The sequence below is a fragment of the Belonocnema kinseyi genome, chromosome 1 (assembly GCF_010883055.1).
Source record: "Belonocnema kinseyi isolate 2016_QV_RU_SX_M_011 chromosome 1, B_treatae_v1, whole genome shotgun sequence".
Classification (NCBI taxonomy): domain Eukaryota; kingdom Metazoa; phylum Arthropoda; class Insecta; order Hymenoptera; family Cynipidae; genus Belonocnema; species Belonocnema kinseyi.
Window position 1 is genome coordinate 123,599,154 of NC_046657.1, and position 22,498 is coordinate 123,621,651.

General features: G+C 29.1%; 1 protein-coding gene across 4 annotated transcripts in view; it reads left to right on the plus strand.

Annotated features, from left to right (window-relative positions):
• LOC117183158 (E3 ubiquitin-protein ligase ARIH1) overlaps positions 1-14,481 on the plus strand; it is a 56,600-nt gene extending 42,119 nt beyond the window's left edge. For all 4 annotated transcript variants that reach the window (XM_033376383.1, XM_033351154.1, XM_033351145.1 and 1 more), the window contains one exon: positions 13,222-14,481. In XM_033376383.1, the coding sequence (XP_033232274.1) occupies positions 13,222-13,303 (82 nt within the window). In that variant the 3' untranslated portion in view covers positions 13,304-14,481. The remainder of the gene's footprint in view (positions 1-13,221) is intronic.
• The last annotated feature ends 8,017 nt before the right edge of the window (positions 14,482-22,498 follow it).

The following is a 22,498-nucleotide window of genomic DNA, read 5'->3' on the forward strand; positions in this document are numbered from 1 at the left end:
AGTTTAATATTTCAGAAATCCTGTTTTGTATTCTTTATCTTAATTTTCAATTTAATATTTTGAAATTGTCCAATTTGGAGGTTTAAATAAATAAATAATTTCAATTTGAAAAATATTTGATTGGAAAGTTTCAAGAATGAAAAATTATTTCTAGTGGAAGATTTGAAATTAAGAATGAAGTTAAAATTAAAAAAATAGATAAAAATTAAGCTATCTGAAATTGATACATAAGTAAATTAATAATTTCGGTAACTTTAAAGAGTTATAATTGTGGAGTTCAGAATTTACATGTTAAACGCTGCATTTTTAATTTTTCCCATTCATAGGTTTTAATTTTACGATGGGCATTGAATTGGTTAAATTTTGGAAAGTATAATTAGCGATTTAAGAATGATAAATTGTTAAGCAATTTAAATTTACTTTAAATAATTGAAATTTTAATGGGTTTGAGTATACAGAAGTCTTAATATCATAATTTCTTGTAATTAAAATTTTTGTTCAATTCTAAATGAAGTTCACATTCGCTTAATTTTCAATGTTCCAGAGTAGACATTTTTTCACTTTAATGTTCCCCATTTAAAAATACTATTTATTTTGAAAGTTTTTTAAAAATAATTAAATTAATTTTTTAATCTGAGAAAAATTGGCGTAATTAGCTTTAATGTTAAGTTATAATTTTGTTATATAGTAACAATTTTAAATTCTAGATTAATCCAAATCTTTGACTTTGAAAGATTCAATAATTTAGTTTTCAATATTAAATTGTTCAAACTTAATCGGTTAGAATTTAAAAATATTCTAATTCAAGTTTCAATTTTCAATTTCCGAAATTGGAGTACTAAAATATTTTATTTTTAACCTTTTGAAATTGTCTTATTTTCGAAATTTTAATTAGAAATCAATTTCGTAATTCGTCAATTAAAAATAAAAATATTTAATTGTTAACGCTTCAGCCTAGAAATAATGAAATTCATCTCCTTTTTTCTAATTCAATGTTCCTAAATCGTTCAATGTATATTTTTTATGCCCTTTTTGAAAAAGTCAAATTTTTAATTCTTTAAATCTTTAAAATTTTATTACTACTAATAAAAAAGTGACATTTTATTTTACAATTTATGCAGCCAAGCTTTTTTAATTTTCGAGGGAATTATTAAAAAATGCAAAAAGTTTAATATTTGACTCATTTTTATAATAGGTTGTCATGGAGACATGACATGTTTTTTGTCAGTTATTTTTGAGATTATTTTTAGAACGATTATTAACCCCCAATGTTGGTTGGGGGGGGGGGGGGATTCTCCGTTTAGAGCAGAAATTAAAGCGCATAATATACCGCTAGAAGACAGTGCGTTACCATTTTTTTTACATGTTGGAAGCTTTTTTCCCTGACACTAAAGTTGTCGAAAGTACTACTCTTCACCTTTAAAATGCACTCTCGATCATCATGATTGGATTTATTTCTTTCAAAAGATATGGCAATTTTAATTTTTAAACTTATGTGAGTGCACAGCCATATGATACAAACGAATTTTTGTGCAAAATTTTTTATTTTAAGATGTAGTGGTTTTATGTAATTTTGTGCGCTGAAACCGAATTTGACCTCAGAATTTGCCTAGAAAGTGCAGATTTGAGATAAACGTAGTAAAAGTGGAAAAAATGGTAATTTATGTCGCTCGTCACCCCGTTTATCTCAAAAACTTGAAGCGCTATGCAAATTCTAAGGTCGAATTTCGTTTCAGCCCAAATAATTACATTGAAAATCACTACCACATCTTTTTAAAAAAATTTCCATAAATTTGCAGGCCTGTGTAATTTAAATATTTTAGTCTATTATGGAAGAAAAATCTCGTTTAGAAAAAATCTTGAAACTGAAAAGTTTTTTATTTATCAAGATGAATGTTTATTACAGAATAAATAAAGAGATTTTAAGGCACTTTTTGTAGACTGTACTGACTAGTCTATAAATTGAAAAAAAAACAGACTTTAATATGGAGAATCATTCTGTAAGTTTTTAATTTCTTCTCAGCTAATATAGAATATAATTTTGTTGTGGTGTTCAACTAACAAATGATCAAAATTATTAGTTGAAAATTTCGATGTTAAGGGCATGTGACACAGTTAAATACCTATATTACCGACCACAGTTTTTCAGTTCACTGAATGTTTTTTTGAACCTATGAACTTTTTTTGTAAATAAAATATCGAGCTGAAACTTTGGGAAATGTATTAGAGTACAATAAAGTACGTTTAGGTACTGCATTTTGGTAGGAACTTCACTGAAAATTATTTCATCTTTTTTCTGAACCTCAACATTTTTTGAACGTTCGAACTTTTTTTATACATAAAATATCGGTCTCAAACTTTGAGGAATGCAAGAGCCGAAAGAAAACTACGTTTAAGTACAAAGCTTAGCAATAAAAGATGTAAAAAAATATATTTCAACAATCAATTCCAACGGCATCAGCCGGTAACGTTGTACACGAAAATACGAATCCTCTAGAGCCTCGCCTAGTGGCCGCCAGGTTTCGTATTTTCGTGTACAACGTTACCGTTGGAATTGATTGTTGAAATATATTTTTTTACATCTTTTATCATTAAGCTTTGTACTTAAACGTAGTTTTCTTTCGGCTCTTGCATTTCTCAAAGTTTGAGACCGATATTTTATGTATAAAAAAAGTTCAAACGTTCAAAAAATGTTGAGGTTCAGAAAAAAGATGAAATAATTTTCAGTGAAGTTTCGACCAAAATACAGTACCTAAACGTACTTTATTGTACTCTAATATATTTCCCAAAGTTTCAGCTCGATATTTTATTTACAAAAAAAGTTCATAGGTTCAAAAAAACATTCAGTGAACTGAAAAACTGTGGTCGGTAATATAGGTATTTAGCTGTGTCACATGCCCTTAATTAAGTTTTTTTCCCCTTCAAAATCTCTAAATTTCAATCTAAAGTCAAAAATAAAATACAAAATTTCATCTATAAAGATTTCAAAATATTTCAAAAATTGCAAAATATTTTTAAAATCTTTAACATTGCACAGAGCATTTCATGGATGCCATCGATTTAAAAAAGGCGTGCACACCCGATTTTAAATATTTCCAAAAACTTTAAAAAATTTTAAACAATTGTAAAAATGTTGGAAGATTTCATAAGTTTTCACAAAGATTTCAATGATTTTAAATGAATACAAAAGATTTGAAAAGATTTCATAAAGATTTTAAAGAATTTTTAAGGATTTCAAAATATTTCAAGAATATTAAATATTTAGGGCACGCATCTATTTAATCTCGCGCTCCGCGCTCGGATGTTCGTTCTCTGCATTCTTAATGCTTGAATGAAACTTTATCAAAAGATCTGTTTCAGATCGCAGTATTTATGTGCGTCTTCATATTCTGAATTTTCTTCTTAATTAAGTATAGTTAAAGATTCAGTTTCTCAAATCTCTGTAGGCTTTTTGAGGTACACATTCTCATGGTGACAATCGCGCTGCGCGCTCGATTTTTAACAGACATTTGTAAATGTATATTTTCTGAACCACCTTAAAATAAATAAAAAAAACCACAAACCGTTTTTCAGATATTTTTATCTATCTTGCGTTTTTATGCTAAGAATAGGATTTTTGTTTTCATATTGTTTTGTATGGATAAAGAAAAATATTCTACATATTTTCTTTTAGACTTTTTACGTATCTCGCGTCTTTTGGCGCAATTTTGGAATTTCCGATTTTCTGCATATTACTTACGATAAATAAAAATAGAATTACGTGTCTAATTGGAAAATGGTTAAAAAACATATTGTAGGATTTTTCAAAGGCTCTAATTTCTCTCTGAGACTTTTTTTTTTATTTTTCTTGGTTTGTTTTCAAAATTTTAATTTTGTGCTGTCCAATTTCGTTCAATTCTAACACTCTCTCAATCAGAAATGATGAGAATGTAATAAATTATTATATATATTTTTTTTAGCTAATCGTGTACAAAACTACGAATTTTGTCGACGTTTCGTGAACATTGCAGTTAGCCCTAAAGAAGTGAACTGCAATGTTCACGAATCGTCGGCAAAATTCTTACTTTTATACACGATTGGAACCCGAAATACAGTGAGCCCTCGAGATAGGGCCCCCTTCTATAGCCATTCCGAGAATTGACGCCGCGCCGCAAGTACAAGTAAAGGCGCTGCGCTGGGTGAGCGACGGTCGCTGAGGGGTGAACAAACAAAAGCGTTTTATGCGAAACGGCACTCTATCCGGGTAATTCCCCACCTCCATCAGTCCCAAAACCGACCCAGTCTCAGAGTTTTACTTTATCTCCTTTTATGAAAATGAATCACCGTGAAAGCATTACATCTATTATTAAATTTCTAGCTCTTTCTTGGATAAACAATTTTTGTTAAATCTTTTTCTTTCGTAACTTTTGTCATTTTTTATTTTATTTTTTTTTTATTTTACGAATAAAACAAAAAGTAAGCGTCCTATCAAAAAGTGATTATTAATAATTTTGTAGATTTTTTTGGGGATCCAAATTTTTGTTAATTCATCTTTTTTTTTGTATCCTCCTGCAGTTTGGACCCCAAAATGGAATTTTTTATTATTTTCTGTGCAGTCAAAATTTGAATTTTCGGTTTTCCAAGAAATTCCACAAAGTTGTTATGATAATCTTGAAGAGGTTTCAAATTTTTGATTGATTTAAAAAATTTTGAAAATGCTATAACTCTGACAATTTTTTTTCTATCAAATAAAGTCATTAGGATCAATTGTTTGGCCTAAAAACGTGTGGCACAAATCGATTTGATCCATTCTGTTTTTCAAGAGTTATCGGGTTTATGTACGTACGGACGGACAGACAGACAGACATACGCCATCGTAAAAACTTGATTTTCGAATTCAGGGGTCTCAAAACGTAGAGATCCGTTGAAAAACTGTGATGTCAAATTTTGGACAATTTTAATACTTTCTCAATCATAAATTATGAGAATGTAAAAATGTACACTAGATTTCAAAGCTTTCTAAACAGCACAAAGATTATAAACAAATATTTCTTGAAGTCATATGGAATCTTTTTTAGATGAAAATTCAATTATTAAAAAAAAATGGTATTTTAAATTAAAATTCATATGTTTTATGAGAAATTGCATCCTTTTTTAATAAAAGTGTAACTATTTGATAGAGAATTCAACAGTTTTGTTAAAAATTCATCCCTTTTGGTGGAAAATTCGTCGTTTTGGATAGAAAAATACCAATTTTTTTCAAGAAACTTAATTTTATTAAAAATTTTATATTTTGATCATGAATAGTCAACTGAAATCTTTTTGAAAAGCAAACTCAACTATTTCTTTGAAAATTTATCTTTTTGATTTAAAAATTCATCTGTTTAGTAGGAATTTCATTTTTTTATGAAAATGCAACTTTTTTATTAAATATTCTTCTTTGATTGAGTATTCAGATATTTTGTTTGAAATATTTTGTTGAGAAATAATTTTTTTTTTAAAGATTTATCTTTTTAATAGAAGGTTCATCTCTTTGTTTGAAAGTTGAACTATTTTGTTGAAAATTAATCTTTTTGAATTGAAAATTCTACTAATTCGGTTAAAGTTAAACTACACTGTTAAATTTTTTGTTGTTTGGTTGAAAATTCTCCTTCTTTGGTAAAAAAAAGTTTCTTTATGAAGAGAAATTTTAAGAGATTAATTCATGGAACTGCTCCTTGATCTTATTCCAACTTTGGCGCAAGAACGGCGCAGAATTTTGGGCTTTTTTGAGCTTTTCAAAAATGCAAACATTAAATTTGCAAAAATCAACCCCTTTCTTCTAAAAACTAACCTTAAAATTAAATATGCCCCTAAACTAAATGTAAGCATATCAGAATTTTGGTCTCTTCTTGGGCGCCAATGACGATTTTTGGGCTCTCTTATTTTTCTCAAAAAACCGGACTTTTAGGTGGAGGTGCTAGCCACTATCACCTCCAGTACAGAAAATTTGAAAAAATCAACAGCACCAGAATTTTGGGCTTTTTTTGGGGTCTTCAAAAATGCAAAAATTAAATTTGAAAAAACTCCTTTCTTCTGTAAACTACCCTTAAAATTAAATATGCCCCTAAACTAAATGTAAGCATATCAGAATTTTGGGCTTTTCTTAAGCACCCATGACGATTTTTGGGCTGTCTTATTTTTCTCAAAAAACCGGGCTTTTAGGTGGAGGTGCTGACCGCTAGCACGTCCAGTACAGAAAACTTGAAAAATTGAAAAAACCAACTGCGTCAGAATTTTGGACTTTTTTTGGGCTCTTCAAAAATGCAAAAATTAAATTTGAAAAAAACAACCCCTTTCTTCTGAAAACCACCCTTTTAAATATGCACATAAGCTAAATGTAAGCATATCAGAATTTTTGGCTTTTTTGGGTTCTTCTTGGGCACTAATACTGATTTTTGGGATCTCTTATTTTTCTCCAAATAACGGACTTTTCGTTTGGAGGAGCTGTCCGCTAACACTTCCACTATAGCAAATTAAGAAAATCAACAGCGCCAGAATTTTTGCACACATACATATATCAAAAGACAATAATTTTTCTTGGTTAACAACACACTGCCGAAAAAATTCAAAATAAAATATATTATACTGATGCATGTAACCAAATCCTGTTTGGCTGCCTTCAGCCAAAAAAACCAAAATCAAAAAAGCAAAAAAAATTAGACCACAAAAAAACAATTAAGAATAAGTGATACAAACACTTTCCCAAAAAAGTTGTTCATATCCTCATCTCCAAGGTAAAATTAAACAACATTCAAAATTTACCCCTATCACATTTAACGAACCAAGCTCAATCTCCATCAGCTAAAACCGCTAAAACAAACTTAAATTAAAAATAACTACCCAAAACAACTTTCAAATCATTTAGTTAATAAATCTATCTCCACAGTAATATTCCATATCAGCTATGAAACTCTCTTATCTGATTTTGGGCTTTTTTTGGGCTCTTGAAATCCGTAAAAAAAATTTCCCCAAACCAACCCTAAACTTCCAAAAGCAACTCCCTTAAAAAATTAAAAATTTCTAGTTATTTAATCACGGGAAATTTTTGGGCTTTTTTGGGCTCCCAGAAAACAACCACTTGGATTTTTGGGCTCCAACCCTTACAGTAAAAAATGAACCCCTTTGTAACACGTAGATATGAAATTGTCAAAAAATCACTTTTTTTTTTAATTTTACAGCTTTAATAGAGTCTCTGATTTTTGGGCTCCTAGAAAATACCCACTACGATTTTTGGGCTCCAACCCTTAACGTCAATAATCAATCCCTCTCTACCGCGTAGATTACTGTACCCGATAATGCAGTGTATTTTTTTCATTCATTACTGGTTATTCATATTTCAATAGTGTCCTAAATTACAATGTTCGTATGTGTTACTGTAACCTAATAAGTAACAATTACCATTTTTTGGACTTGCTGTTGACATTTAATTACAAAAATTAGAATTTTTAAACAATAAAACTGCGCCAATCGTATGAAACTTGGATAGATATATCCACAATCCATTTTCATTTTTTTTCGTATCTTGCATAGGTTAACCGCAAAATGGAATTTGTTTTGTTTTGTTTTTTTTTTTTTTTTGATAATTTTTTCTACGATCTAAATTTGAATTTTCTAGTTTACGACAAAATTGAAAATGTTTTTATGATAATCTTTTAGAGCTTTCAAAAATGCACGTTTTTTCGTCTGACTTTTTTTCATAGCATGCGTTTTTTGGCTTCAAATGTAAATTTTAGTTTGTTTTTTTGGATTTTGAAAATTCTGATAATTTTATTTTTATCGAAAAAAGTCATAGGAATAAATTGTTCGAATTTCCGAGTATTAGAAAAAACTGTACATAGATTTTTTAATCTTGAAAGGAATGGTCAACAATTTTTTTATTTCGCTCACTTTTTGAATTTTCATTCAAAATAGCCGGTTTGCCAACTTTTTCATTCTTCTCAGGCCTTAAAAAAACCTGCCAAAGCAGAATTTTAATTTGATCAATGTTTCGAAAGTTATCGTGCCTACAGAGTATATAGTAAAGACAGACAGAAACCTTCGTAAAAATGATTTTTTCTGACTCAGGGGGCCTCAAAACGTGGAGATTTGAGAAAAACCGACAAAGTGAAATGTTACATAAAACTAATACCTTCTCATTAAGATGAGAATGTAAAATTAAAATTTTTCATTATGCTGTTTATTTTTTAATTTGACTCTGTTGACAAATTAAAATTCTAAAAGAAGTTATTTTTTGACAAATTTGTATCTACGTGGCAGAGAGGGGTTGATTTTTTACGTTAAGGGCTAGAGCCCAAAAACCGTAGTGGTTATTTTCTACGAGCCCAAAAATCAGAGTCTCTATTAAAGCTGTAAAATTCAAAAAAAGTTATTTTTTGACAATTTCATATCTACGTGTTACAGCTGGTTTGGGGAAATTTTTTTGCGGATTTCAAAAGCCCAAAAAAGTCCGAAATTCGGGTGTAATTGAATTTTTATTAATTAGTGATTTTAAGAAGTGGAGATGCTGGGTTAATGTAAGCTGGTACCTCCACAAGAAAATTGAGTTTTTGATAAAAGTAAAGGAGTCCAAAAATTTTAATTGACACAAAAAAAAAACCAAAAAAAGTCTATGAAAAATCCCAAAATTCGATTGTGGAGGTGCTAGCCTAATGGACCTGGAAATGTGCCTGTTGTGATTATTTTTAATTTCAAGTTATTTTTACCGTTTTAATGGATGAGCGGTGAGACTAGGTTCCTATGAGATAAGAGAATTTCATACCTGATATGGAATATTACTGTGGAGATAGATTTATTAACTAGATGATTTGAAAGTTGTATTTGGTTTAATTTAATTTTACCTTGGAGATGAGGATATGAACAACTTTTTTAGGAAAGTGTTTGTTTGACTTATTCTTAATTGTTTTTTTTTGGCTATTTTTTTTTTGCTTTTTTCATTTTGGTTTTTGGCTAAAAGCAGCCGAGCTGGATTTGGTTATATACATCAGCTGTGTTTTTTATTCGATTTTTTTATTATTACAGTGGGATTGCGGGCATAGCTGAGAGTATTTTTAAAAGAAGAATAGTATAATATATCTATACATAAAAAAAAATATATATGCATATATACATATACATACATATATATATACTTTTGTTTTAGCTATTTTTTCCATATTTTTGTAGGGATTCAGGATGATTGTTTGAAATAATTTGTGAGTGTTTTGTGAAGGCCAAAAATTGCATGAAATTCGGATAATCTCAAATTTTGGCAGGGTGTGTAAGTTTTTTTTTGTAATTTTGAGGAGGCAGGGGTTGTTTTCGAAAATAATAATTTGTTCAAATTTAGTATTTAAGTTTATAATCTTTTGAAAATCACAACTAAGAGAACAATAATAGTTTATTTTTTTTAGAAAAATATTTCAGTCACAAAGTGTGGGTTTTCACTGTATAATAGCTAAATTCCATCTAAAACACTTTGTTTTCGATAAAGACTTATTTTTATTATCAAATAAATACTTTAAACTCCACAAAAAAATTGTTAAAACACTTTAATGCACAAATTAAAATGCATCTTTAAAATCGTGCCTATTCTTTCTAGTTCGAATTTTTGTCACCAGGCGACGTATCGTAGTTTAACCATTCCCAATACCAACAACTGATTCATTTGGTCGTAAACACGAATTACAGTCCTAGGACTTAAAACGTTTTACTTAAAATCTAGACTTATTAAGTAATGACATACTGTGATCGGATTAGTAGGTTATTAGTTGAAGCACTAACTCTAAAGTTGACAGTTTTGTATTACTATTTACATCGATACCAGCTAGTTTAGTAATAAAAAAAGCTTAAGTGGCCGGTACTAACCGGCTCTCTCCTATCAACATTAAAATAATAATAATCAAATTTTTAGAAAAATTTAAAACCTGACGAATAAGTAAAAATTGACACCAGTTGCCGCTAGTGATGTCTTTAGTAACTTCTTAATATTTTTGGCTTAATGAATTACTCAGTTGAGTACGTGCCGATGTTTCGAGTTTTTTTTCATATTCTCAATGACAAGTAGTCGATATAAATCGGCCATAATGATACTGATAAAAAAGAGAAATGAAAGTGAATTTATTTTTTCACCGGCAATTTTATAAGTTTTTGGTGGAAAAAGATGCCAAACTTTCATTTCAACTGTTTTTAAAATAATTAGTTCAATTGTGACCTTTCTTAATTATGATATCTTTCAATTTAGGATGTGTAATTCGGAAATATTTCATTACAAATATTTTCCATTTTAGATCAAAAATTTTCAAATGTACATTTTAATTTAAAGATCTTTTAAGTGCAGTTTGAAAGATTTAACAATTAAAATTAAGAAGCGTTTAAAATCGAAGATTTTTTATAAAAAAAATATTTTTAGTTGATCAACTTTGACTATAACTTAATTAATGATTTTTAAAATTATATTGTACTTTAAGATTTAAAATATAAATAATAATTGATCGTACAAGTCGATTCGGAATCATTTCACAATTTTAGAATTTCCAGATTTTAACGGTGAAAATTAAACTTTTTCAATTGCTAAGTCTTGATAGTTAAACAAATTTTATCGCCCGATTGAAACTTCATAAGCAATTTTCAGATTTAAATAACTGCAAAGTAATATATTCATAATTAAAGGCCTTTATTAAATTTCAAATATTATTTCAGTCTAAAATATTCTATTTTTAAACCATTCAATTTGAAATTTTTACATTCTCATGCATGAGAGTGTAATGTAATCGTCCAGATTTCCGGTCTCTGGTTTTTGACGGATCTTTACGTTTCCGCACTCATAAAATCCGAAAACCATACAATTTTATTGGTGTCTGTCAGTCTGTATGTCTGTCTGTCTGTCTGTATGTAATGTCTGTATGTATGGTTACCTGAATGTTGTAGCCATGCTAACATTTGGAGGATTTGTCCAATCAAGTTAGCCTTTGATACACTTCTTAAGGTTCCCAAAATGAAGGCTAAGTTTGTTAAGCAGATACTTCCAACCAAAATTTAAAAATTTATAGCATTTTCAAAATTTGAAAAACATTTGTTTTAAATTTTGTTATTTTTTACCAAAGTTTCTTATAGGTGGGTAGGAGACTTCCAAATTATTCAAATAAAAATTTTTATTTTGATGAATATTAGAAAAGTTCTATACTTCTGAAAAATTTGAAAATGTTCAAACAAATAAAAAATAAATATTTTTCTAAAAGATTAAAAAAACTATGCCAGTTACGTTTTTCGATCAGACAAAAATTCAAAAAATTTGAGCTTTTTCAAAATTTGAATAAAATTTTTTTATGAGTTTTAGAAATTGTTGTCAAATTCTCTGATTCGCGTCAATAACAATTGCAAATTATCCTAATGACATTTTTAAATTCGATAAAAGTTCAAAAAGTTATATGCTTTTCAACATTTTGAAAATTTTCTAAAAAAGGAAAAAATTTTTTTCTTAATAGGTTCAGAAGTATCAATCTGAATTTCTACTAGATGTAAAATATATGTTTTTCTAAATTATTATCATTAAATTTTTTAATTAGACAAAAGTTCCAAAAGTTGGATCATATTCAAAAAAATATGCAATTTTGATTTTTTAAGAGATCCATAAGTTTAAAACATCATTTTTAGTAGATTTTAACAAGATTTAAAAACTATCTTGATGAAATTTTTCAAGTGGACACGAATTATCGAGCACGAAGCGCGAGTTTCGTAATGAGAATATAATTGTCAAAGCCGTAGATGCTTTGAGAACCTTCTTTAAAATTAAATCGAGAAAAATTCAGTTAAAATTTATGGCTGTAATTCCTCAGAAGTTTAAATCACAGTTTTCGATTTAAGTTATTGTATTTACAATATTCGAAAAAATTTACTTAAAGTGTACGTATTAAACGTACGAAAACGAGCGCGAGAGAGTGCCCGCGCGCCGGAGGCGCGCTCAAACTTGGCGCGCAGCGCCCATTGAGAATGTGCATATTTTTTAGTTGAGAAAAAGAACAATTACTAAATGTTTAGAAATATCTGACTCTTTATTTAAAATCAGTAATTATAAATGAAATATTCAAAACTAAACGAAAAAATTAAACTTTAAACGTAATAATTTTAATTGTTCTATGAAAAAAAATTAATTTGTAAGCCAAACGGTTGAATTTGTATATATAAATAACCATTTAACAACTATTATTCTTAGAAAAAATTCGAGTAAGGTGAAGAAATATTTAGAATTTTTGAAAAAATTGTTAATTAAAAATTTGAAATGATTTAAAATACTTCAAACGATATGTTTACGTGTACTTACAAAATCCGGCCATTTGTACTCAATTTCGATGCAAATATTCCACGGTCGTTTTGAGACCAAATATAGATTGTGACAGATTTCAAACATAAAATTGAGAGACTTTTTAAGAATTTAGAAAGGCTTCAGAAGAATAAATATAATTTCCGAGAAAAATTTTTAATGATTTTTTGGTTCGAAAAATGAATTTAAAGAGAATTTAAAAAAAATGTGTAGGAAAAATTTGAATAATTTTTAAAGATGTTTGGAAGTTCTGAAAAAAAAAAATTTTTAATTTGAAAAAATGTCAAACAACATGTAAATGTTTCATAATTTGAATACCATTTGAAGGATTTTAAAACTATTTAAAAGAAGACAAAATTTTAATTTAAGAAGTGTTCAGTTTGTAAAAAAATGTAATCGTTTCATTTTCAATGTTTCTACTTTAAATTTCTTAAAATGATATTATTTAGAAAATTTTGAAATGCATTGATCTAAATCTGAAATCGACTAAATTTGAATGTTTGAACTCTATAATTTATAAAAGCTTAAAAATTTTAATTGAGCAGTTTAACTGCATTTTATTAAAAAATGTTCATTTGCAAAGTGTTAATAGTTTTCATTTTGTACGTGTACATTTTTTAGCATTTGAATACAAATTTTTTGAATTCAAAATCTTTTAAAGTTCAGTTTTAAAAGTGAAAAATTCAAGTGTTCCACTTTGAGTGCTTGAATTTGCAGCTCAGTTTTTATTACTGCAACTGAAAAAAAAATTTGTCTTTAGAAATCGATTTTTTAAAATTCATTGACCGTGAAAAATGTTTCCTAACCGGGTAAAAAAATCTGGAAATGACAGGGAGTTATTTTTCTTTCATTAAAACGGCCAGTCTGATTAAGTTTACTCAAAAAAGCTTACATCTTTTCAGATATTGCGACAGTCGGAGGAAAGTGCTTCTCGAGCATGTGCACGAAGGATACGAGAAAGAATGGTGGGACTACTTGGATTGAATCCGGAGAATCTTTGAAGGCCTCCGCAGCTGTGATAAACCCGGAAAGCCGAACCGACACGGAAGTGAAGCAAACAGAGAAATCAAGTGATACGGAGAAGCAACAGGAACATCGGATATCCATTTCTAACTCTGTTTTCGAACAAAACCTCGTTAAAGAATTTTCTCTCACGCGTCTCGAATCTATCTACATTGAATATGTTAAAACTAATTTTTCTTGTTATTATCATTAAAAAGCGATAAACCAACGCATCACGGTTTCAAAGAATCGCCTTCTTCAAATCCACGCTCAGAACGTTAAGAAAGAGAATAAAGATAGGAATTCTCACATGTGGGGATTGATCTCCTTATAATCCTACTTTTAGGGTTTTTTTCCTCCCAAATCGATCCTCGACTCTCCGGAATTCGTGCACAGCTTACTTAAACCTTTTTCTTCACAAATTTGAGGACAGCAAAACGTCCAATTGGAAACTGCCAATCATTAATCGTTAATTTATGATAAACGTCCTCAGCAATAGGAATGAATTTTAGAGGCCCGGGCGATTATAATTTAGCCTTTGATCCATTGAGAAGCTTCAGGTTTCTATGGCTTTCAATCTCGCATATTTATGAGTTAAAGACTATAGAATAAATAATTTTTAAGTTTTACCTATTCACGAATGGAAATACAACTTTTTATGTCTCTCTCTGCCAGGATTAATTTGAGCATGTGTAGAGTAAAACTGGTAAAAAATTATCAGCTGGTGTTCTGACCAGTTTCAGTAAAATTAAAAAAAAAATATTAACTTAAAGAAAGGAGCAGAACAACCGTCTGCATATGTTGGGAACGCGATCGAGTTCCACTGTACAGTTATGTAGTTATATACATAAAATCATATACATATAAATATATACATACGCGTATGATATATGAATAAAGTAGAACTAATGTCAAAGACCCTAGGTAGATTATACTAATATTACTATTAATAAGAAAGAAAATTAAGTAGTGTCTTTAAGAGTTATATGAACTGAAATTGTTAATTTTTAACGCTTCAATTGAGTAAAAAGAAAATAATGAGAAGAGAGGGAGAGTGCGTCATTGTGATTTGTTCGTTTTTCTGTGACAAATTTCGAAATTAGTTCTAAGGTAAATCTGTTTTTTTTTTATAAATATATCGATCTCTGTTCGTCTTCAAATTTTATGTCAGTATTTATCAAAATTTAACCCTTCCATGACCCCTAGAAGCTTTAAACGTATCGGGGTAGAGTCTTTTTTGACCAAGAAATCGAAAGTAAAATATTTCAATTGGAAAAATGAGGAATGCTTTTCTAACAAGTTTACTAATTTTTGATTGATTGGAGAGAAACTTTACAAACAATGAAAACTGTATAATAGTTGCCGATATTGATATTTTTTTGTTGGACTTTTTTGACTAATTGAGAGCTAGGATGGCAGTAGAGTTCTTAAATTCTCGAGAATTTAAGTTCAGGTTATATAACCGAGAATATGACAGAATTTAGGAGAATTTAAAAGAATTTATGATTTTTAACAATATTTTTATTGTTCAGGTTATATCAACGGTTGAATATAAATTATTTTCTAGCTCAGACATTCAAGAATTTAAAATATGCAACGCCTCACATTATTTAATAAATACTACGAAATATAATAAGAAGACCCCACTTCCGGAAAACTTAGACGTGTGACATTTTCTAATTTCTCTGATTCTTCTTTGACTGTTTTTCTATTTCAAATCATCAATATTCAAATACCAGGATTTTAGTCTTCTGATATTTTTAACATAGAATATTTTATAAGTGGAATAAAACAGTGTTTCATACACAAATTTAAAATTCTCAAATGTATTTATTGAAAAAGAAAAATTTTTCTACTTTAAAAGATAACTCTCTAACAAAATACTGGAATTTTTAAAAAAATAATTGAATTTTTAACATAATAGTTGAATATTCAACCTAAAAAGACAAATTTCCAAGGAAAAAGTGTCATAGTTTATATTTTAATAAAAAAAAATTAAATTTATGCAACAAAAGAAAAGAATTATAAAACCAAAAAGATGAATTTCCAACAAATAAATAAAAGTTTATCTAAATTATTGAACCTTCAAACCCGAAGACAAATTTTCTTTACAAAAAATCAATTTCCAAACAAAAAATATGACTTCAACAAAAAATTAATTTCCCACGAAACTAATGCATTTTTACGCAAAAAAGGAAACTTCAAACTAAAAAATTATTTTGTTATAACAAAAAACGCGAATTTTTAACTAAAAAAACGTCAATCTGAAAAAAATGTAAAAGCTACATTTTGTGTTAAAAAATGAATTAAAAAAAAAAAAAAAGTATTTTCAACTAAACATTTAAATTTTCAACCAGACATAAGCCTTCAATAAAAAAAATTTCACAATGTAGTTTTACTTTGACCGAAGTAGTTGAATTTTTAATTAAAAAAGATTATTTTTCAACAAGATAATTAAACTTTTAACCAGCGAGATAACTTTTCAACTTAAAATATAAATCTTTAACAAAAAAGTGATTTCTTAACAAAGCGATTCAACCAAATGATTTATACAAATTATTTGAATTGTCAGGCAAAGAAGAATGATTTTTAACCAAAAAGTTGCATTTTCATAGAAACAGTGAAATTTCTTCTATAACAGATGAAGTTTTAAATCAAAAAGATAAATTTTCAAAAAAGAAGTTGAATTTTCTGTCGAAAAAGATTTTGGTCGAGTTTTCACGATCAAACTGCATTGTTTAACAAAAAATAATTTTCTACGAAAAAAAAAGTGAATTTTCAATCCAAAAAGACGAATTTTTAACCAAAAAATGTGACTTTTTAACAAAATTGTTGAATTCTCTAGCAAATAGTTGCATTTTTCTAAAAAAATTTATATAACTTATCTTAAAGCAGAAGAATTTTTTGTTACAAAAAAAGATGAGTTTTTGTCCAAAAAAGATTCTAGGTAACTCAGTAACATCAAACATTGAGTTTTTGTTGCAAAAAAATAAGTTTCTATGAAAACAATTGAATTTTCAATCTAAAATGACGAATTTTTTCCACCAAAAAGGATGAATTTGAACAAAATAGTTCAATTCTCTACCAATTAGTTGCATTTTTTATCCAAAAAATATCAATTTCAATTCACTTCATAACATTAAAATATAAATTTTCAACAAAAAGTAAATTTTCTACGAAATAGTGCAATAGAGCACTTTATAGCCAAAAATAGTTGCATTTTTATCAAAAAAAGATTTAATCTCTGCTAAAGCAGGTAAACTTTAAAATAAAAAAGACAAACTTTCAAAAAAAGAGTTAAATTTCCAACCAAAAAGTTAACAAAAAAATGTAATTTTACTATTAATTAAAATAAATTCTGAGATTCTCATAAATTCTCAGAGAATTTATTGCTCGGTTATATTCTCCGTAATATTCTCATTCTCGTTACCGTTCTCAAAGAAATATAACCAGCTCAGAACTCTAGATGTCAGTAATAGTGTCACCAAGATCTGTTCGGGCCTGAGTTCTACGAAAATATAAATGTAATAAATGAAAAATAGCTTTTTTTATACAAATTATTAATAAAACTTTATAATTCATTTATAAAATAAAGTAAAAGAGGAAGTCATGCAGTTTGAAGAGAAAAATTTAATATTTTAATTCCTGGTCAGTTTTTCTCACGCAGATGCTGAATTTTACAAACATAACATTATTGTCTCTTGAAAAAATTCAAAGTAAGTGCTTTGATGGCTTTCGCTATTTTTAATACCGAGTAGTCGAGTTTTCAACTAATATAGATAAATTTCGAATCAAAAATGAAATAGTTTAATTTTCAACAAAATGCAAACTCCCAACTAAATATTTCATATTCTAACTGAAAAAGGAAAATTTTCTACTAAAGGAAAAGATTTTTTTCTATGAAATGGTTAGATTTTTAACTAACAAAATAAATTTTTAATCAAAAATGGAATAGTGAAATTTTCAGATAGAAAAAAAATTGAATTTTCAACAAAATAATTCAATCTGTAACAAATGAAGGGAATTTTGAACTAAAAAAGAAAATATTTTCAGACCAAAATTGAATAGTTACATTTTTTCTAAAAAATTAATTTTTAAGATAAAAATGCAAGTTTTTTAACAAGTTGAAAAAAATTAAGCCATAGAAATGAATTTTCAACCAAATTAATAAATCTTCAACCAAAAAAAATTCTTTTTAGCAAATTAGTATACCTTTCAATCAAAAAAGATGAATTTTAAAATTTCATTTAAAAATTCGAACAACAAAAAATTTTAACATTAAATAAAAAAACAGTGAATTCAAATAAAAAAGGCAAATTTTAAATAAAATATTCCATTTTGAAGCTCACAAATTAATTTTTAAAAATTTAATAAAATATTTAAATTTCCATCGAAAGTTGAATTTGCAATTCAAAAGAATAATTGTCCAAAAAAATCTATTTTCAAGAAAAGAAAAACGATTTTTTAAAAAATGTTAGGCATGATGAGTAATTTTCAACCAAAAGAGACAAGTTTTCAAAAAAATACATGAATTTGCATAAAAATGGTGGATTTTCAAAGTAAAAGAGGAGAATTTTAAACCAAAAATGGCAAGTTAAATTTTCAATTGATACATTTTTACCGGAAAAGAAAAAATATTTTTACCAAAATAGTTTATTTTAAGGCAAAGAGATGAATCTTCAAGAAACAATGTAAAATGTAATAGTCGAAGCCGTTGCATTCGACAAATAGGGACGACTTTTGAACAAATCATGCAATTTTTCAAATGAAAAAGATCAGTTCTTAACCAAAAATAAAACAAACACAAATAAAGTATAAAATTAAACAAATTAGTTAATTTTCCATCCACGGAGAAGAAACTTCAACCGATAACATTTTGGTCCAAAACAGTTGAATTAGAAAAAGACAATTTTTCTCAAAAACAGTTGGTTTTTTAATTTGAAAAAATGTTCTTTTTTTAATTTTTTGCTATAAAAAATATAAAATTTTTAAAAACATGTACTTAGAAACTTTCTTTGAGTAAGCAACAATGTTATATTTGTGAAATTCAGAACTATGCAAGAACAACCGACCGCACTCAAAATATTAAATTTGACTCTACTTACCGATGGAATTCTAAACTTTTATTAATAATTTGTATGAAAAAAGGCATTTTTCATACATTAATTTTGAATTTTCGTAGAGCTCGAACCCGAACAGACCGCTCACTCTGGCGAGTGCTAAACTCCCACATTCAGTAAATTACGTCATTAAGTTGGTAACACTGCTGACATGGATATCGTAGCGCTACTTGATGCGTATGAACCCATTGTAGAAATTTTGATTACGTAGCAGTTTTTGCACCTATAGCAAAACTGCTGCATTTTGTTTTCGACAAACTCATGTCCACACGAACTGAGATGTCGAGTAAACGAAGGATTGAAACTTCATAAACTATTTTCAATTTTAAAACTTATATATTTTGTGATTAAGAAAAAGAACAATTGCTTAATATTTATAAATATTTAATTGTTCATGTAAAACCTGTAATTCTTAGTAAAAATTCGACTAAGTTGAAGAGATATTTAGAAGGTCTGAAAATATTCATAATTAACTTGATGTTTGAAATGATTTCAAATAAACAAAGTATATACGTATACTGACAAAATCCGGATGTTCCCAGGAAAATTGAAAATTATTTTCAAGACAATATTTAAGAATATTTAAGAAGGCTTCCAAAATTATCAAATCAAAATTTTAAAAAAATCAAAAATAATTTAAAATTTGAATAAATGTAAAACAACATGTAGATGTTTCAAGATTTTGAAATCAATTTTTAAAGCTTTGTGAGGATTTCTAAACTATTTAAAATAATAATAATTTAACTCTTAATTTAAGAAGTGTTCAGTTTATAAAAAAATTTAATCATTAAATTTTCAAAATTTCTATTTTGCAATTGCTTAAAATGATTTGCATCTCAGTTTTTATTATTTTTAATGGAAAAAATTTTAGATTTAGAGTTCGAATTTTTTAATTTAATTAGCCGTAAAAAATGTTTGCAAACCAGGAAATTTCCGGGAAATTTTTTATGTGATTGAACCGACTACCCTGAAAATGCTTGTCCATTTCTATTGAAAGTATCATTCTCCATATTAAATTCAATGGAAAAAGCATCACACAGGGGAAGGAGGTGATTGAAGTTCCCAAAAAATGTATCACGTATTTTGTGGATGGCATCTTTCTTTGAATATTGAACATTTCACAGTGTTTGAAGGCTTATTTCAAAGATAAATCCTTAAGGAATTATGTTAACTTATGACGAATGATTGTTGAGACATAAGTTGAAAAAATTGCATGGAAATTTAATTTTTAAATGAGCCCAAGAACACTGCAAATTTTTCAATATTTCGGGAAATAATAATTTAGCAACCATATTTTTTGCCTTTTATAATACATTCTTAAAGTTTCCAAGGTTTTTTTTTCAATTTAATTTTTAAAAGAAATGCATTTTTTTATAATTGCTTAGCAAATATTAATTTTACAAATAATTTTCATTATAATTATCATTTTTCATTTGACAGAATTTCTTTCATGTGAACTTTGCTTCCGTTTCTTTCCGAACGCTTTCCCTTTCCGAAGCTTCCCGATGCCTTTCCGAACTTTTGCGAAGTGTCCCACTCCATTCACTTCTTTCTGAACCTTTCCGATTTCTTTCAGAATAAATGACGCAGTGTCCCAATAGCTTATTCCGATTCTTTCCGATTTTTCTCCTGTATTCCACTGTTTTTGTTCTTTCCGATTTCTTTCTCAATAAATGTGAAATATACGAGCTATTAATTATATATGTATACATTCAATAAATATATATAAGCATAATGAAATAGAGGCTAAATAGAGGGAAAATCTGCACTGATTGGAAAGAAATCGGAAAGAAGTAGGAGAAAGGGACATTCGGAAAGAATCGGAAAGATTTGTGGGACAGCTTGACGTTCGGAAAGAAACGGAAGCAAAGTTCACATAGCCCTTTCCGATTCTCTTTCTGAACCCTTTCCGAATTCTTTCCAAAACCTTTCTGAATCTTTCCGATTCTTTCCTTTATTTCCGGCAGGATGGCGCCTCCCCGGGTAACGGATAAAGGAACGCTCGCTAGATACAGCAAGCATGCTGTAAATAAAATGTCTTTCGGACCAAATGGATTGGGTGACGAATTCACCGAGAAAAATCAGGTTTAGTGACGGCCGCAGCCCTCTAAGAGTGGGTAGTGCGTGATAGATGCAGAGATCTGATTTTGCAGTGAACCGGGCGAGTCTCGTCTGTTCATGTGTTCCGGGACTGGTTAAACGGCTGTGCCCCACAAAAATGTGGCCCGAGAGCATACTCTGTCCCAGTTATTTCAGTTTACCTAACTACGCACAATGTGCTGGTGAAATCTTATTAAGTATGAATTAGACATGTATACCTCATAAAAGGAAAACGAGAACTACCCTGTCGGAAAAAAAGGAAAGAATCGGAAAGGCCGCTTCGCAAAGATTTAGAAAAGTTTCGGAAAGAGTTCAGAAAGAGAATCGGAAAGGGCTATGTGAACTTTGCTTCCGTTTTTTCTGAATGTTGAGCTGTCCCACGAATCTTTCCGATTCTTTCCGAATGTCCGTTTCTCCGACTTCTTTCCGATTTATTTCTGATCAGTGCAGAGTGTCCCTCTAGTTAGCCTCTATTTCATTATATTTATTTATTGAATATATAGATCATATATTTCACATTTATTCAGAAAGAAATAGGAACGCACATAAACAGTAGGACACAGGAGAAAAATCAAAAAGAATCGGAATAAACTATTGGGTCTCTGCGTCATTTATTCGGAAAGAAATCAGAAGGGTGCAGAAAAAAGTAAATGGAGTGGGACACTTCGCAAAAGTTCGGAAAGGCATCGGAAAGCTTCGGAAAGAGAAAGCGTTCGGAAAGAAACGGAAGCAAAGTTCAAATAGAAACCGGAAAGGATCGGAAAGATACTTTCTTTCCGATTCTTCCGCTAGGGTGGGAGCTGGTCCTGAGCACCAGTTTTAACATTGTCGAGGGTGACAACTGGCTTGTGGACATAAGTGAAAGAGGTCTAGTCTAGGCACTAGTAACTAGACCAGTGGTCGGCAAACTTTTTGCTTAATTTTCAGGTGTGGTCAGGCTCCACCCGACTTAATTTTTTCTACTCTTTTTCGGTCTATTCATGTACCTTAGTGTGAGTGAGCTTAGTCCAGCAAGCGTCTTTTGTCCACAGGCATGTCAAAGTAAGGAAATGTTAAAACTTTTAATTTTTCAACTAGCAGTTTAAAAATAGCATCATCAGCACCTACGAATTTTTCCAATTCAAATGATATATTACTTGCCTAGAAAAGTAAAAAATTTGAAGGAGTTTAATATCAAGAAACGTCAGCTTTACAGTCAATTTAATACTAAATACTTCTCAAATTTTCAATCTTTATAGACAAATTACATGTCTTTGGAATCGGAACAATACGTATTATTATTATTATTACTATTATTATTATTACACCATTAAGCCATTTCCCTTTCGGGGTAGGTGTGACTCACTCGGCAGGGGAAAGGAGTAGTGCGTGGAAGGGATAGAGATTTTTCAGATTGATCCAGAATTCTCGTGCTATTTAAGTAAATAACACGTTCATTCCGCAACACTGCTCCGACCCAGGTTGCTGATCAATCTCTCTAGCAATCACCCCAAGTGAAGAACCTCACGAAGTCGTTATGTAAGGTTCCCCACTTGGGTCCATTAATAGCCAAGGTCTTTGTTTCAGGCGTCATTCACTCTACTGACACTCTTTTTATTAACTATTTGCTGCCATACTTTCCTGTCCTGGCATACTTCTCTAGCTACTTTTATGTCCATGCATTTTTTCATGCAGGCTCTCGTGTTTCTGTTACTTCTTATGTCTCTTCTAAGTAGGGTCTCATTCACATAATCCAACCATTCTTTCGGCGGTCTACCTCTGGGCACGCTGCCATTTACTTTACCTTGATACACTTGTTTCGTTAGTCGTTCATTTGGCATTCTCTCAACGTGTCCGAACCATCTTAACCAATTTCTTTCCCATATGTCTACTAGCGTCTCTTCTGCACCACATTCTTTTAGAATTATCTCGTTACTTACTTTGTCCATCAGGGATTTCCCGCTTATTATGCGCATGA